The 14,682-nt window shown below is 41.8% G+C and overlaps 1 protein-coding gene across 1 annotated transcript in view; it reads right to left on the bottom strand.

The window, feature by feature from the left end:
- Nucleotides 1-14,682, bottom strand: part of LOC146323347 (neuropilin-2-like) — a 151,151-nt gene that overhangs the window by 65,950 nt on the left and 70,519 nt on the right. Inside the window, exons 7-8 of the mRNA XM_084725536.1 lie at nt 13,983-14,138; nt 1,484-1,628 (exon numbers count right to left, since the gene is read on the bottom strand). Of these exons, the coding sequence (XP_084581662.1) occupies nt 1,484-1,628; nt 13,983-14,138 (301 nt within the window). The remainder of the gene's footprint in view (nt 1-1,483; nt 1,629-13,982; nt 14,139-14,682) is intronic.

Below are 14,682 nucleotides of genomic sequence, written 5' to 3'. Positions count from 1 at the left end.
AATTTTTCCCAGTGGCCACTCTGACCACTTATTAGTAAAACTTTCCTAGAGCTGAAAAAAGCAATGTGACGTCATCACAATGTAAGAGTCAAGTCGAGCCAGGCCAGCTGTGTGTATGGAAAAGGGCTAATATTCAGTGGGCCGTGTGTCCAGGAAGTAAACTCAGGAGCAAGAAAACTATTTTGGTTTATGCGCCAAGCAAGCCATTCTCATTAGACTGAATGGGTGCCATCTTTGCATGTTGTATTTAGATCATTATAATACATCTATGGCACTGCTATGTCCTGCAAAACCATGTCCATCCAGGTGAAATACCAAGTTTTTATAAAGTCTCTGCCTCTAAAGCTTCAAACTTTCAAAAAAGACACTAAAACTAGTCTGAAACTGTCAGGATTTTGCATATAAAGTCAGTGTTTTCCTCGGGCTTGTGATGGATTGCACACATTACGAGGCAGCAGAGATGGGAAATACACTGGAGACATAAATGGCCAAAAGATGTGTCGAATTGGACCTCACTGCTGAGCGTAAAGTGAGAAAAGTAGGGTGATGTATAATGCAATTTCGGGTGTTAAAATAGGGTGAAAAATAGGCAATTGGTAGACAAGAACACAGGCAAAGATACCTGATATATGCCACATCCCTTTCTATCATACAAACACACACACAGGGACACACACACACACACACACACACACACACACACATAGGCAGTATCATATTGTTTTGGTGTGACTGTGATTTGTGTGGGTGCTGAAATAGCCCTCCTAGATAAGAGCATATCTGTCCCTCTCAATGGCCACTACGATGGCAGCAGAGAGAGGCCCTAACCTAATAATGATACGGTGGAGCTGGGACCCACACACACACGCACATGCGCTCAAATGGATTGAAACTCTCTTTTTACCATTTCTATAACACACAGACAGACAGACACACAAACACAGACAGTCTAATTAAGTTTTATCTATTTATAGTATTGAGCTGATTATGCTGGTTGAAATCGTGTTTGTTTGCCAGGGCTGCAGATGAAAGCTGAGAGCCTGTTACTCTCTGATGTTATCACCCACACATCACACTCTAGTATTATTCTATTAGGACTGAGTGTGTTTCTTTCTATGTGTGTGTGTGTGTGTGTGTGAGTGGGAGACGGAGGGAGATATGTATATGAAAGAGCGAGGGCAAGAGTGTGAGTGCACATGAGAGTGGGTGTGTTGTGTGCATGTGAAAGATGGATGAGAGACAGTATGAATAGATGCATTGGTGGAGTGATGGATAGACAAATTCAGGAATTATTTATCATTAGCTCACATAAATGAAGAGAAAAAAAAAAAACTTTTCCAGGAAATGTTTTCTACGGGAGTTATTTATGCTGTGACCCACCTACTGACCCGGTGTGAAAACCAGTATATCACTGGTCCCATGAGGAGACGGGACAGAAAAAGTCTGAGAAACTCTTCAGAAGAAGACATTTCATCTTTCTTACCCGTAATCTGACAGCCGTAAAGCTCGAACCGCAGTGCGATGCCGTTCTTCCACGTCTGAGGTCGGATTCGTACGAAGCGGGCCAAGACCGGCTGCGGGATCCGATTGAGAACCACCTCCGTGGCGTCAGCATTGGCATGGAAAACCTGTATAGAGAAAGGAAAAGATGGGATTTAATATACTACATTCATGGTTATTCAGGGTTTTTCTGTCTTGCCCTTGTTACCCTCTAATTTAAAGTCTCTTGAGTTGCATGCACTTTCTGTCAGAAAGGTGTCTTTCCTTTTAAATGTATGCCCCCTAAAAAGAAGCACATGAATGTTTCTTTGACAATAATCCCTGCAAATGGATAAAATTACTGTTAAACAGATTACAGAGAAGTGTTTTATTTATTTTTGTTTTAAATACTTTGTTGTTAGCATTTATCCAGTGTGTGAAATACCTGGTTGCAATCAGGGGATTCCCCCTTCCTAGTGCTCCAGTGTTGTGCTTCAGCATTAAACATGATTTGAGTCTGTATTTTTAACCCGGTGTAAACATGATGTCGAAGCAGATATCAACAGCTTCTAAAGTGAGGTGCAAGGTGTGACTGGCGTAGTAATCTCTTTAAAGATATTTTAGAGACAACTACAAATGACAAATACATTTTTTTTTGTTGCACCTCAACTGTCAATCAAACTTCCTGTATTTTGCACCATGCATTTATCTCAACGCACCGCTGAGCCTGACTGCATCCTCACAGAGTCACTCACATGACTGTAAACTCACACAGCAGTCATGCTCCAACATTATTTGTTCCGCAAACAAAATGATGTTCATCTCTGTTAGATTGTGTTTCTGTCAGTTTCTGGCTGTTAAGTTTTAGCAAATCATTTAAAGAAATAGTTCACCATTTTGTGAACATGATAAGATCAATATTAATCTCAGGAGTCAGAATGAGTTTAGCCTAACTTGTATTTTGTTTGGTTAACCTCTGCATATACAAATAAAATGTACTGTAAATGTAATAACGGGAATTTTTTAATGGTCAACAGTTTAAACAGAATAATTTGGGAGGCAGATATAGAATATTGCACAACAGATATCTAGATTTCTCTTCTATCTACATACCAACATTAACCCACACACACTGAATATATCATTTCTGTTCGCAAAGGAATAAATGAGTGCAAAGGTTTTCTATCACACTCACACACAATCTGAGGGCATGCAGTGTGTAAGTGTGCAAGTATGTGGGAGAGCATCCTCTTCTCACGTCCTCTTGACTTAACCACACACACACACACACACACACACACACACACACACACACACACAGGAAAACATAATCTTTACTCCTTCACGCACAGAGGGCAAAGAAAAACACAGGCTGTCACCCCTCAACGCACAGACACACACAAGATGACATTCACAAATACACTGCTTCCAGACACAACACACACACGCAGAACACACACTGTCTTGTTACAAAGTGGCCTCCGAGCTCCTGCACTCCCCGCCATGAGCACACACAACACACACACAAATGATTTCCTCTGAAAACACACACAAATACAGATAAAAGGGAAATTGAATGCAAGCGCACATGGCCAGAAGCACTCTTTTTGTCTCTTGACGCCGAGACTTTATATCTCTGCCTATCTGACGAAGTGTCATGTCTCTCTCTCTCTGTCTACGACTGTCGTCTGTGTTGAGCTCTCTGCAGGAAAACACAGCTGGGCTTCTGCTCTTCTCCCTATCATTTCACTTTCTCGCCTCTTTTCTGTCTTCCTTTTCAACATCTCTATCTCCCCCTCGCTGCCATGACGATATTCTGCTGTAAATTGAGGAAAAAGAATCCAGAAAATCTATCCTGTTGTTTTATTAGAGAACCTCAAAGGCTGTTTCCCCTCTGTGTCCTTAACACTCTTTCTATTATGTTACATCAGTCATGAAAACACAGCACAGTGTTTGTTACAGAGAGAAGTAAATCTCATTCAACAGAGCCAAAGGCCTTGCAATTACTTGCTTGGGTACTCATTTATAGATGTTCGCTTTGTTTTAAAAGAGTGTGTGTGTGTGTGTGTGTGTGTGTGTGTGTGTGTGTGTGTGTGTGTGTGTGTGTCACTATTTTCTTCCTGCTCCCAATCAATTAAACAGCAGGGCTCGTCAGGGGTGACAAAATATGGATGAAAGGGGTTTCTGACTCGCAGGAACAGGAGCAGGCTACTGGGCCAGCTGGGAACTGAACTCATGACCCACTGGGTGTACGCTACAAAGTCAGACCCAGTGAACTCGTGCCCTTACAGTGGCCTTAATACCAGAAACTGTGACCAGTTAAATGATGGAAAAATGCCGAAAGGCCCCAAAAGACTTAATGGGATTGTGGCAGCGGACTGTAATTACAAGTGTGAGTGTGTGTCTGCACGTGTGTGTCTGTGTGAGCATAAAAGTGTAATTATGAAGTCTCACTCTAAGGAGTCGGGGGCTGGCGGGTTCTTTCTGATTTCCCTTGGTGCACACTGAAACATTCCCTCAGCAAGCGTGTGTTTGTGTGTATTTGTGTGTGTGTGTGTGCGTGTGTGTGTGTGTGTGTGTGTGTGTGCACTTGTATGTATGTGCTATGAGTGTGAATTCTCCAATACTGGTTTTACACCAAAATTCATGCGTATATGCAGGTTTTTTTTAAATGCAAGTAAACATGCTAAAAACAGTTGACTGACCCTTTTCCCATTTCCAATAGATAAATGTATAGGAAATAAAATAAAATAATAATCCACCATTCAGATGTTAGAGTAAAGACAAGTGGGTCATCAGTTAAGTGCACACCTTCAAGCAGATGTAAACTCAAAGTGAGTTGAGTTGCACAGCACGTGTATTAAAAAGATGTAATAAACAGAAGTTACCCATGGAGGCAAAAGCCCTCAATGCCTCCAACGAAAAGAGGTGAAAATTAGCATGTCCACCCGGATGTCATGTTTCCATCACTGCTCACCAGAGCTGGAGCTGATACATACCTGTGACTACTGCAGTGTCAGTCGACCTGGGAGTGAATGACAACTGTACCCTTTCCCTCTGAAGACAAAGGTCACATGATCATGGGTTTTTTTGTCCAGTGTAAATGGAGATTAAGAGTCTTTTTTTTGTTTTTGATTTTTTTGTTTTTGTGTGATTGTTCAACCTTGTTATTGCACTTAACCAGTTCTTTGAACTGGAAATTGTTTGTTTGTGCAGCAGATTCTTCTGTTTTCTGTATATTTGCTGTTCATGAACACAAATCTGGTATCTACTTTTTTCTTTCTCTCATCAGCTTTGTTCAGGGTCACTAAACAGATCTGCAACTCCATTTCAGCTGCTGCCTGATGCAAACCTTTCACTGTTACAGCAGCTGTTTTCCAACCTCTTCAGTAAACTAAACTCCCTTTAGAAACAGACCAGAAACATGATAAGAAAATACCAGCAGTGATCTCTGTCAGAGTTCAACTCCACACACGCTGATTTTTTTTTTTTTTTTGAGACATTGAAATAAATATTCTGAATCAATGCTGAGCTGACCCTGCTGTCAAAATTTGAATGTGTTTGTTAACATGATGTAGAGGGCATATTTTAAACTGCTGGGTGGCTTGATCTTCAGTTTTAACCTCCCTGCATGGTCTTATCAACCCACGTTCAAGCGATTAATAAGTATATTTAATTTGAAGAATTTTGCTCGCTTATGCAGTTCAATAGTGTGCATCATAGTGCACACTTATTAACAAATATTTTTTACAATGGAGCCTGCCCTGCAGGTTGTGGCTCTGCAGTAAGAATCCACGGTCAGAGGGTGTAAGGGGATATGTAGCATCTCTGAGTTCTTAAAATCCTAAAGTCACAGGTAACAGGCTCTTTCAAAAAGGCTTCTGCAACAATCAGCTAATGGACTGCACCCACAAGCCATCTCAGGTTATTATGTGTGTGTGTGTGTGTGTGTGTGTGTGTGTGCGTGTGTGTGTGTGTGTGTGTGTGTGTGTGAGAAATAGAGGAGGTGTTAAGTCAAGTATCTGTTTGCCCAAGTGTTCCTGGTGTCAGCTTGCTTCGTTTCTTAAAGGAGTAGTTTGGATTATTTGAACCGGGGCTGTGTGAGGTATTTATTGGTAGTCAGCGTATTACCTACAGCAGATGGCAGTTGGCACATTCCCACTTAGAAAAGGCAGAGAGGGGCACCACAAAAAAAGCTAAGAAAGAAAGTGTACCCTATATTTTCACCACTTTACATTGCCATCAGAAAGCCTTTTCTGAAGTGACGGGAAACTGCTGTTAAATAAGGCAAATGTCATGCTCTCCAAACTAACCAAACTCCATAGGAAAAATCTATAATTTTACTTCACAGAACACGGGATTTGCTGATCTACCATTGCCTCAATCTGTTGGTTTGTTTGTATTATTGTGTGACTTTGGTGAATACAAACTTACCTTTTAAAACACCAAAGTCACACAATAACACAAAAAACTAACAGATTGAGGCAGTGGTAGACTAGCAAATCCTGTGTTCTGTGAAGTAAAATCACTGATTTTTTCTATGGAGTTTGGTAGGTTTGGAGAGAGTGAGAGTTTCCCATCAGAAATGGATGTCTGACAGCAAAGTAAAGCGGTGAAAATATTCTAAAAATAGCATACACTTAAACTGATATTGATTTTTTAAGTGGGCCTTTTTAAAAATGGCTAAAATTCCCTTTGTTGCTGACCCTGTCCTCTCCGCTTCTCCAAACTGGCAGTGTGTCGACTGCCATCTACTGTAGGTAATACACTGACTATTGATGAATACCTTTTAAACCCAGCTATAAGAACAGTTCAAAGCAAGGAAAATCTTCCTGATTCAAATGGTACTTTCATCTCTGAGTGACGGTCAAAGGTGATAAACGTGGAGTGACTGCTGTTTTCTCCTTCATTTTACACACACCGTCTCTACTGAATAACAATAATGTGCAGGGCAGGAGGACACATATTGCCGCGACTGCTTCTGGTTTGTAGTCAAAAGGTGGCAAACCAGGTCTAACGTGTAACTACTGGATTGAAAAAGAGGAATATGCTCACCTCATGGGAAAGAAAAGAACAGGTGTGTGTGTGTGTGTGTGTGTGTGTGTGTGTGTGTGTGTGTGTGTGTGTGGTCGTGAGCCTGCAGGGCCACAGTCAGTCAGCGAGTGAGGACCAGCGCAGACGCATTGAATTATTCAAATGTCCGCGCTGTGTGTGTTTTGTGTGTGGATAGAGTTATAAAATAGTAAAACACCCCCCCATCTCCTCTAATTTCATCACACAAGGACACACACACACACTTCGGGGAGGTGGCCCGTCTTTGACAGCTGAATCCTGGCGAGTTTGACAGTTCAGTCCACAAATCTCGCAAACCAAATGACACATGGCACCCTCATAATATCCCCTTCTGTCCCTTTCCTCTCTTTTCCTCCCTGCTTTTCTTTCTTCATTTGTCACAAACTCTTTCCCCCCCGTCCCCTTTGACCCCCCCCCTCCCTCCTGCTTCTCCCTCACCTCGCCTCGCCCCGCCCTCCGCCGTCTATTCTGTCGTTTTATTTAATTTCCTCTCTCCTGACATCCTTCCAGGCTGTGTTGCTGAGACCTCTGATCCATCCAGAGGGATTTGTGGTCAACACCCTGATCTGCTATCCTCATTATTCCTCCGTTCATCCATCCATCCCTCCTTCCTCTGCTCCCTGGTTTCCCCCGTGAACACTTCTTTCCTCCCCTCCTGCCTCTTGCCTTCACTCACTTGTTCCCCTATGAACCTCGCCGTTCTCCCTCTGGTTTCCACCTCCGCACTCTTACAAATAAGGGTTCTAAAACGTGGCTTCCTGAAGGACTGAGGATCTCCTGAGAACTATTTGCTTCTGAAGAATCCTTTTTTTTAAGTAAGGTCTCATCACGAGTTCTTTGTAAGACTAAAAGTTCTATTAAGAACCTCTTTTCATCCAAAGAACACTCTTTGAAGGAGAGAGTTCTTCAAGGATTTTTGTCTCATTTCATGAAGGGTTAATCAAAGGATCTTTGTACCATAACGTAAAAGGGTTCTCAGTAGAACACCCTTTGTAGATTGTAGATAAAACTGTTGGGATATAAAAGGGTTCTTGGCAGAACACCCTGCGTTGGTCATAGATAAATCCGTTGGAATATTAAAGGGTTCCTGTGTGGATTGTAGATAAATCCCTTGAGATATAAAATGGCTCTAAGTAGAACACCTGGGGTGGGTTGTTCATAAAACAATTGGCATATAAAAAGGTTCTCAGTATTTTTTCAAAAAAATGGTTCTTCAGAACCTCAACCCTTCAGGAAGAACGTTTTTAGAACCCTAGTTTCTAAGAGAACATGTATTCTACACTCATCTTTTTATGTTTTTTCTATCCATATGGCTCTCATTACTGAAGAACATTTTTTTAAAATATATAAACCCTTGAGATATAAAGGGGTTCTAGGTAGAACGCTATGGGTGGGTTGATGATAAAACTATTGGCATATGAAAAGGTTCTCAGAAGAACACCCTAGGGTGGGTTCTTGATAAAACCCTTGAGATATACAAGGGTTTTAGGTAGAAGGCATGGGTGGGTTCGAGATAGAACAGTTGGGATATATAAGGGTTCTCCATAGAACCCCCTAAGTGTGTTCTAGATGAAACACTTGGAATATGAAACAGTTTCAGTAGAACCCCCTAGGTGGATTCTTGTTAGGTCCCAGAAGGTGGAAAGGTTCTGGATAGAAGCCCCAGAGTGTGTTCTGGATGGGGTCAGTACACTATAGATAGGTTCTCTGTAGAACCTCTCATAGGGGGTTCGGGGTGAAAACTTTCAATGATGGTTCTAGATACAACCGTACATGTTGGGTTCTAGGTATAACTCTCTGAATGGGTTCCAAGTGGAACCTTGATGAAAGGTTCTACCAGGAACCATAGAGGATTCTTGTGTGGGGACAAGCCGCAGAACCCTCTCTGGTTCTAGTTGCTACTGTTCTTCTCAGAGTGTGCGCGGCTCAGTTTCTCCGCTCTCTATCAGCTCAGTGCTCGACTGCTTGACCTTCTGCTTGTGTTTTCTTTCAGCGTTTCTTTCTTTCTTTGCTAATTTTTTTTTTTTCAACTTTCCAAAAACTTTCCTCTCATCACGATCCCTCTCATTCCACCCACGCCTCCCTCCTCCATCCCTCTCTCCATCCATCCTCCCTCCCACAGATTAAGGTGGGAATAGGAGGTTTTGGTCTTGGCCGAGGTCCAGCGTCGTAATGGCCACAGACAGCTCTGCCTGCAGCAATTCAGGAGGGCTGCGTAATGACATTTGTACCACGTCGAGCTTAAATGTACCTCTCTCTGCGAAAGGTCTCAGACTCCTCCAGACGAAGACTCAAACTGAGACAACATCATCTCTCAACTGGAGACCTGGGGTCACTGAAAATCGCTGCTTTTCTCTCGTCATGTGGGCAACCTCCCGTAACCAGGCCCGTGGCCAATTTTGTGCACTGAATCATAGAATAGTTGAAGTTATACCGATCGTGTCGTTATTTTATTTCTGCTTCTGTATGCAAGTGCACACGAACAGTCAAATGATCTGACATGACCTGATGATCAAGAGGGGATGTGAAAACTGGCTGCTGCACAGTAAAACACAGCAGCAGAGGAATACAGAAACATTTATGGATGAAAAGCTTAAAATACGACTCCAACAGAGAAACAGCACAGAGTATTGGTTCTGCAGTGATGATTTCTAATATAATCTTCTTCTCCCGGTATTCCCGCCTGAGTCGTAGACTTTACCCATCTGTCTGCATCTTTCCCCTTTCTCTCTGCTGCATGTCCTCAGTCAGCATGTGTCATTTGTGCGCCTGTCAGTTTGATGTAAGAATAAATGCTGTGTGAATGTTACTTCTCCTGAACGTCTCTGTAAGTTAACATGTATTCCATATGTGCCATCTGGTTCACGACAGGCCTTTAATGACATTATCAAATACATTACAGATCACACAAATCATCGTGATGCTGTGTGACAGAGGCGCCGCCCCTCTAGGCTGGCTCCCAGATGTTTAAAACCAGAGCGTGTGTGTCTCTGAGTGTGTGTCTGCATGTGTGTGTGTGTGTGTGTGTGTGTGTGTGTGTGAACAGTAGCTGCTTTATTAAGAGTTACTCATCTGAGACAACAAACAATAAAGAGGTTGTAAACACACATTTGTCCACGTGCGCGCAGGTATCTGTGGTATGTGGATGTGCATTAACACAGACAACTGCACTCTTGGAAAAAAAGGTTCTAACTAGAACCATAGATGGTTCATTTGGCTTGCCCCGATAGGAGAACCCTTTTTGGTTCCTGGCAGAACCTTTAATAAAGCTTTCACTTTTTCAGAGTTCTACCAAGAGCCCAACACAACGGGTTATATATAGAACCATCTGTCAAAGGTTTCATCCAGAAAGGTTCTATCTGAGAACCCATCTATGGTGTAGTGGTTTCACTCAGAACTCTCACTGAGGTTTCTATCCAGAATCTTAGAAGGCGGAGAACTTCAGAGGGTGCTACCAAGAACCCAACCAGGGGGTCCCACTAAGAACAATTTTATGTTTCATATGTTTTACCTAGAACCCACCAAGGGGATTCTATCAAGAACCCTTTTATATTCCAATGGTTTTATCTAGAACGCACCCTGCAGGTTGTACATAGAACGCTTTTATGTTTTACAAGTTTTATTTAGAAACTACCCAGAGGGTTCAATGGAGAATGCTTTTATATTCTAAATGTTTTAACTAGAACCCACCCAGGGGGTTCTACCAAGTACCCTTTTATATTTCAAGTGTTTCTTTTAGAGCCCACCCAAAGGGTTCTATTGAGGGCACTTTTATATTTGAAGGGTTTTATCTAGAATCCACCAAGGGAGCTCTACTTAGAACCCTCTTATAGTTCAAGGAACAAAGAACCCTTGTTGAAAGAGTTCTTCAACAATTTCAACAATTTTTTTCCAAAAGGGGTTCTTAATGGAACCCTTAGTCTTACAAAGGACACTTGACAAACCCTTTTTTCAAAAAATAATGAGAAGCAAACGGTTAATGAGAAGCAAACGGTTCTGGTTAGAACTTCAGCCGCTTCAGGAAGAATCTGTATGGAACCCTTATATCTAAGAGTGTATGCATTCTACGCTCATACTTTTCTTTTATTTCTTTCCATGTGGCTCTCATTACTTTTTGTCCTTCTTTAATGCCTCTTGCTCATAAAACACTAATTCAATAATTCTTCCAGATTAACACACACACACACACACACACACACACACACACACACACACACACACACACACAGCCATCACTGTAGCTACGCACAAAAAGTCATTTGTTCGAGCAGCATAAACTCATCTGTCTCGATCCTGATGACTTTCTCAGAAACATACGGGAGGGACGGAGAACAAATGACGGTGTGTCAAGGGACACGAGAAAAAAAAGAGAGATGGAAAAGAGCGCAAGAGAGGAAGGATAAGGTGAATGAAGATGTGAAAAGATGGAGTGTGTAGACAGGGAGGGGGAGGAGGAGGAGGATGGATGAAGGGATTTTGAGAGAACCGGCGAAGAGGTGAGTGAATGAAAATGTCAAGCCAGAGATGGATGGACGGATAAACGGACAGTTCAGAGCAGGTTCAACAAGTTTAACAGGAAAGAGTTGGAGCACTTTTTCATTTTGAATTGGTAGAAACGCTACTTTTTATTGAAGGAAACCCATAAATAGTGAATTCTTAGTGGCTTTCATGTACATTCATGTTTAGATAAAGACCAGATCTCTGCATGAAATCCAGATTCATGATTCTATCTCAATTAGAAAAAAGACTGCCTTGAATTATCCTGAAAATAGAGATATGCACGCAAACTATAAAACAGTCTGCCAAAAGATCCTTTTGGCCATTGCTTTTGACTTATTTATATGCACTGATCAGCCACGGCATTAAACCACTGACAGGTGAAGTAAATAACATTGATTATCTCATTACAATGGAACCTGTCAAGAGGTGAAAGTTAGTTCTCGAAGTTGACGGAAAATGTGCAGGATTTAAAGATCTGAACGACTTTGACAAGAGCCAAATCCTGATGGCTTGACAACTGGGTCGGGCAATCTCTAAAAATGCAGGTCTTGTGAGGTGCAGCGGTTAGTACCAACCAAAAATGCTCCATTTTCAATCCCTAAAATCTTGTATTGGATGACATAAAAGTTTGATACCTTTGTCTGGTACCAGCCCAGAAAGTTTGGAAACCACTGACTTCAAGGATCTGCTGCTAATGTCTTGGTACCAGATACCACAGGACACATTCAGAGGTCTTGTGAAGTCCAAGCCTCAATGAGGCAGAGCTCTTTTGTGGCACAATGGGGACCTTCACAATACTGCAATATTAGGCAGATGGTTTTAATGTTGTGGCTGCTGTATCAGTGTGTATCTCTCCAACATAAAAAAACTCTCACTTTACACCCCAAAAGTTGACAGAGACAGTTGGGATGACAAGGCCTGATGCTGACTGTCCATCTGCAGTATGTCAGCTGAGGAGGACACACATTAGGCTGCAAGATGCTGACACCATCGCTTCATCATCAGATGAATGACCGTCCCTCTCGTGTTTTTTTTCCTTCTCTGACTTCACCCTGATTGATACACAGCAGTGGATCAAATGAAACGACGGACGACCCTGAGCTGAACCATCAGACTGCAGCACAGACTGACTCACCAGGGGGTCAAAAGGCTCAAAAGACCCTCACCAGTTAGATGTATGTGTGTGTGTGTGTGTGTGTGTGTGTGTGTGTGTGTGTGTGTGTGTGTGTGTGTGCGTATTTGGAAGACAAGGGAGGGATATTCTACCAGAAGCTGCTGCTGATTTATTCTAAATCCCTCCTCCTCCTCGACACACACATTCATATGCACATGCACACACACACACCCCTCTGTGCCTCCCTGGGCGGTGAGCTCTGAAGCAGCTTTCCAGGGTTATGGGGGAATCAAGGGGGATTATGGGTGATGACACCAACAACTAACCCTAAAATATCATTATTAATCCTTTTTGCATATTGGATTTTTGTTGTTTTAGCCTTTTTTTCAGCAGAATATATCACTATTTGACTGACAACACAAGTTATTGAATGGAGAACTGATTGATTGAGCAATTAAGTTATCTCTTATTAATTAATAAAGCTCTTTGTAACCCTTTTTGTAAAGTTTAAAACATATAACCCTTAAATAACACTTCATAAATACATAAGGATGCTGAAAAATGCATTACTTAACCATAATTACCTATAAAGTAATGTTGAATAAGTAGCACTTAACCATAATTAACCATTTATTAATGCTCACTGTGACCCTTTTTGTAAAGTTGAAAACATGTATCCCTTAAGCAAGACTTCATAAATGCATAACAATGCTGGCTAAGCATTACTTAAACATATTATACATTTATTAATGCTGAATAAGTAGTACTTATTACTTACTTAGGTTTTACTTAACCTTACCTAAGTAAACATTAATTAACTGTTAGTTAATGCTTATTACTGCATTACTGATGTTAATTAATGGACTGTTAGTGTTAAGTGTTACCAATCTGCTTTACACTTACTTCCTCATGTTCCTTCTATCATTTCTCACTTCATTTATTTATTTTTTTTTCCCAACTCTCTTTCTCCACAACTCCCTGTGTTTTATCCATCAATCACTTCTCTGGGAGTTAGTTACAGCTATAAGCCTTGTGGGATCTGCAGTCCACAGGGGAACCCCAGATGGTTAGACTGAATCTGTGGTTTCCCTCTCACAGCGTTTGTATGTATGCATCTGTGAGAGCGTGTGCATGCGTTAGCGTTCATGGAGGAATAAGGGGTTTATAGCACACAGCTAGACGTGGCGTTAGACCGCAGGACAAACACATGTGACCGCTATAGCAGGGAGAGAACGGCCATGATGGAAAAAACAGCCACAACCACTGGAACGCTCCTCCACTTTAATTGCAGTTGCAACCATTTTAAAGACCCTCGGCACTGTCTGCTTCATTTCTACGCGGCACCCCCACACTGCAGCACGCTCGCTGATGATTCATCGTGCTCGAACACCTCTGAGAGAAACAGCTTAAGAAACCTGTCCAACCAGGTCGACGTTAGGCAGAACTCTGACCAGTGAGTAACAGAAACCAGATGGGATGTGAAAAGCAGACCGTGCAGTTGAAGTGTAGCTGCATTAAATGATGTAAGGTATCACTTGGAGCTTGGAGCCGTGCGCTGATTCTGGCTTGGTCGTAAACCCTTAAATGGGGCCGACTGAACGGCAGTGGAAAGGCTGTAATTGCAGACACCGGTTGAATTTCGGGCTTGTGGTCAACCCTTGCTGCATATATTCCGTCTCATATTTTTCCCTCTCCACGTGTGTGTGCATGTCGAGGCATGTATGTCACCTAAGAGCATCCAGACTTTCTCCAGCCACCCCGAATTCTTTGCAATGCATCTCAGAGTATATGCATCTATACATGAGTTGGAGCCTACCTTATGATTCTTGCCATGTCTGTAGACCATCCAGTCCTCTCCGTTGGTGCTGACCTCCAGCTTGAAGGTGGTCACGTGGTAAGCCTTTTGAGTTTCCTTCGAAATGGCACCCTGGGTGGCGATGCCTGTAAGCACCTTCAAAGTATGAAGATCCACCTGTTGGAAATAAAAAATAAAAACATCATAAACACAACTGACAACTGAAACAAAGAACAGTCTGAACCCTTCAAATGTTCATTTTTTCTAGTAAAGTCATTTAACTATACTATTCAACTATTTAACATCTAACAAACTACAAATATACTTTGACTTTTAAAGAGAATTTTGCCAAAGGCAGTTGCTTTTTAACCACATGGTTGTGTAGTTCTGGGGATGTGCACAACCAGTTGTATTAATATTATTATTATGTTATTTATGTACATATATATATACACATATATATATATATATTATATCAATGTCAGAATGTTATTGGTACCAGCATTGCCAAAAATCCCCAAAATGTAGTCAGTTGAAACAATAACTTTCTCAGTGTTGTCCTGCTGCAAAATCTCTTCTTCTTCCTGCATCCCAGTGATGTCACAGTGATGTCACTGGCTTTCAGGAAGAACTTCAGGCTATTTCAGCTTGGATTTCTAGTGTCTGCCTCTGGGTAGCCAGGGGGTGTGTTAGATGAGTATTACTGTCACCTAACACTATA

This window comes from Lutjanus erythropterus, chromosome 8, assembly GCF_056507025.1.
Source record: "Lutjanus erythropterus isolate fLutEry1 chromosome 8, fLutEry1.hap2, whole genome shotgun sequence".
Classification (NCBI taxonomy): domain Eukaryota; kingdom Metazoa; phylum Chordata; class Actinopteri; order Lutjaniformes; family Lutjanidae; genus Lutjanus; species Lutjanus erythropterus.
Note: the sequence above shows the minus strand (reverse complement) of the source record. Positions and strands in the feature narration are given on the sequence as shown.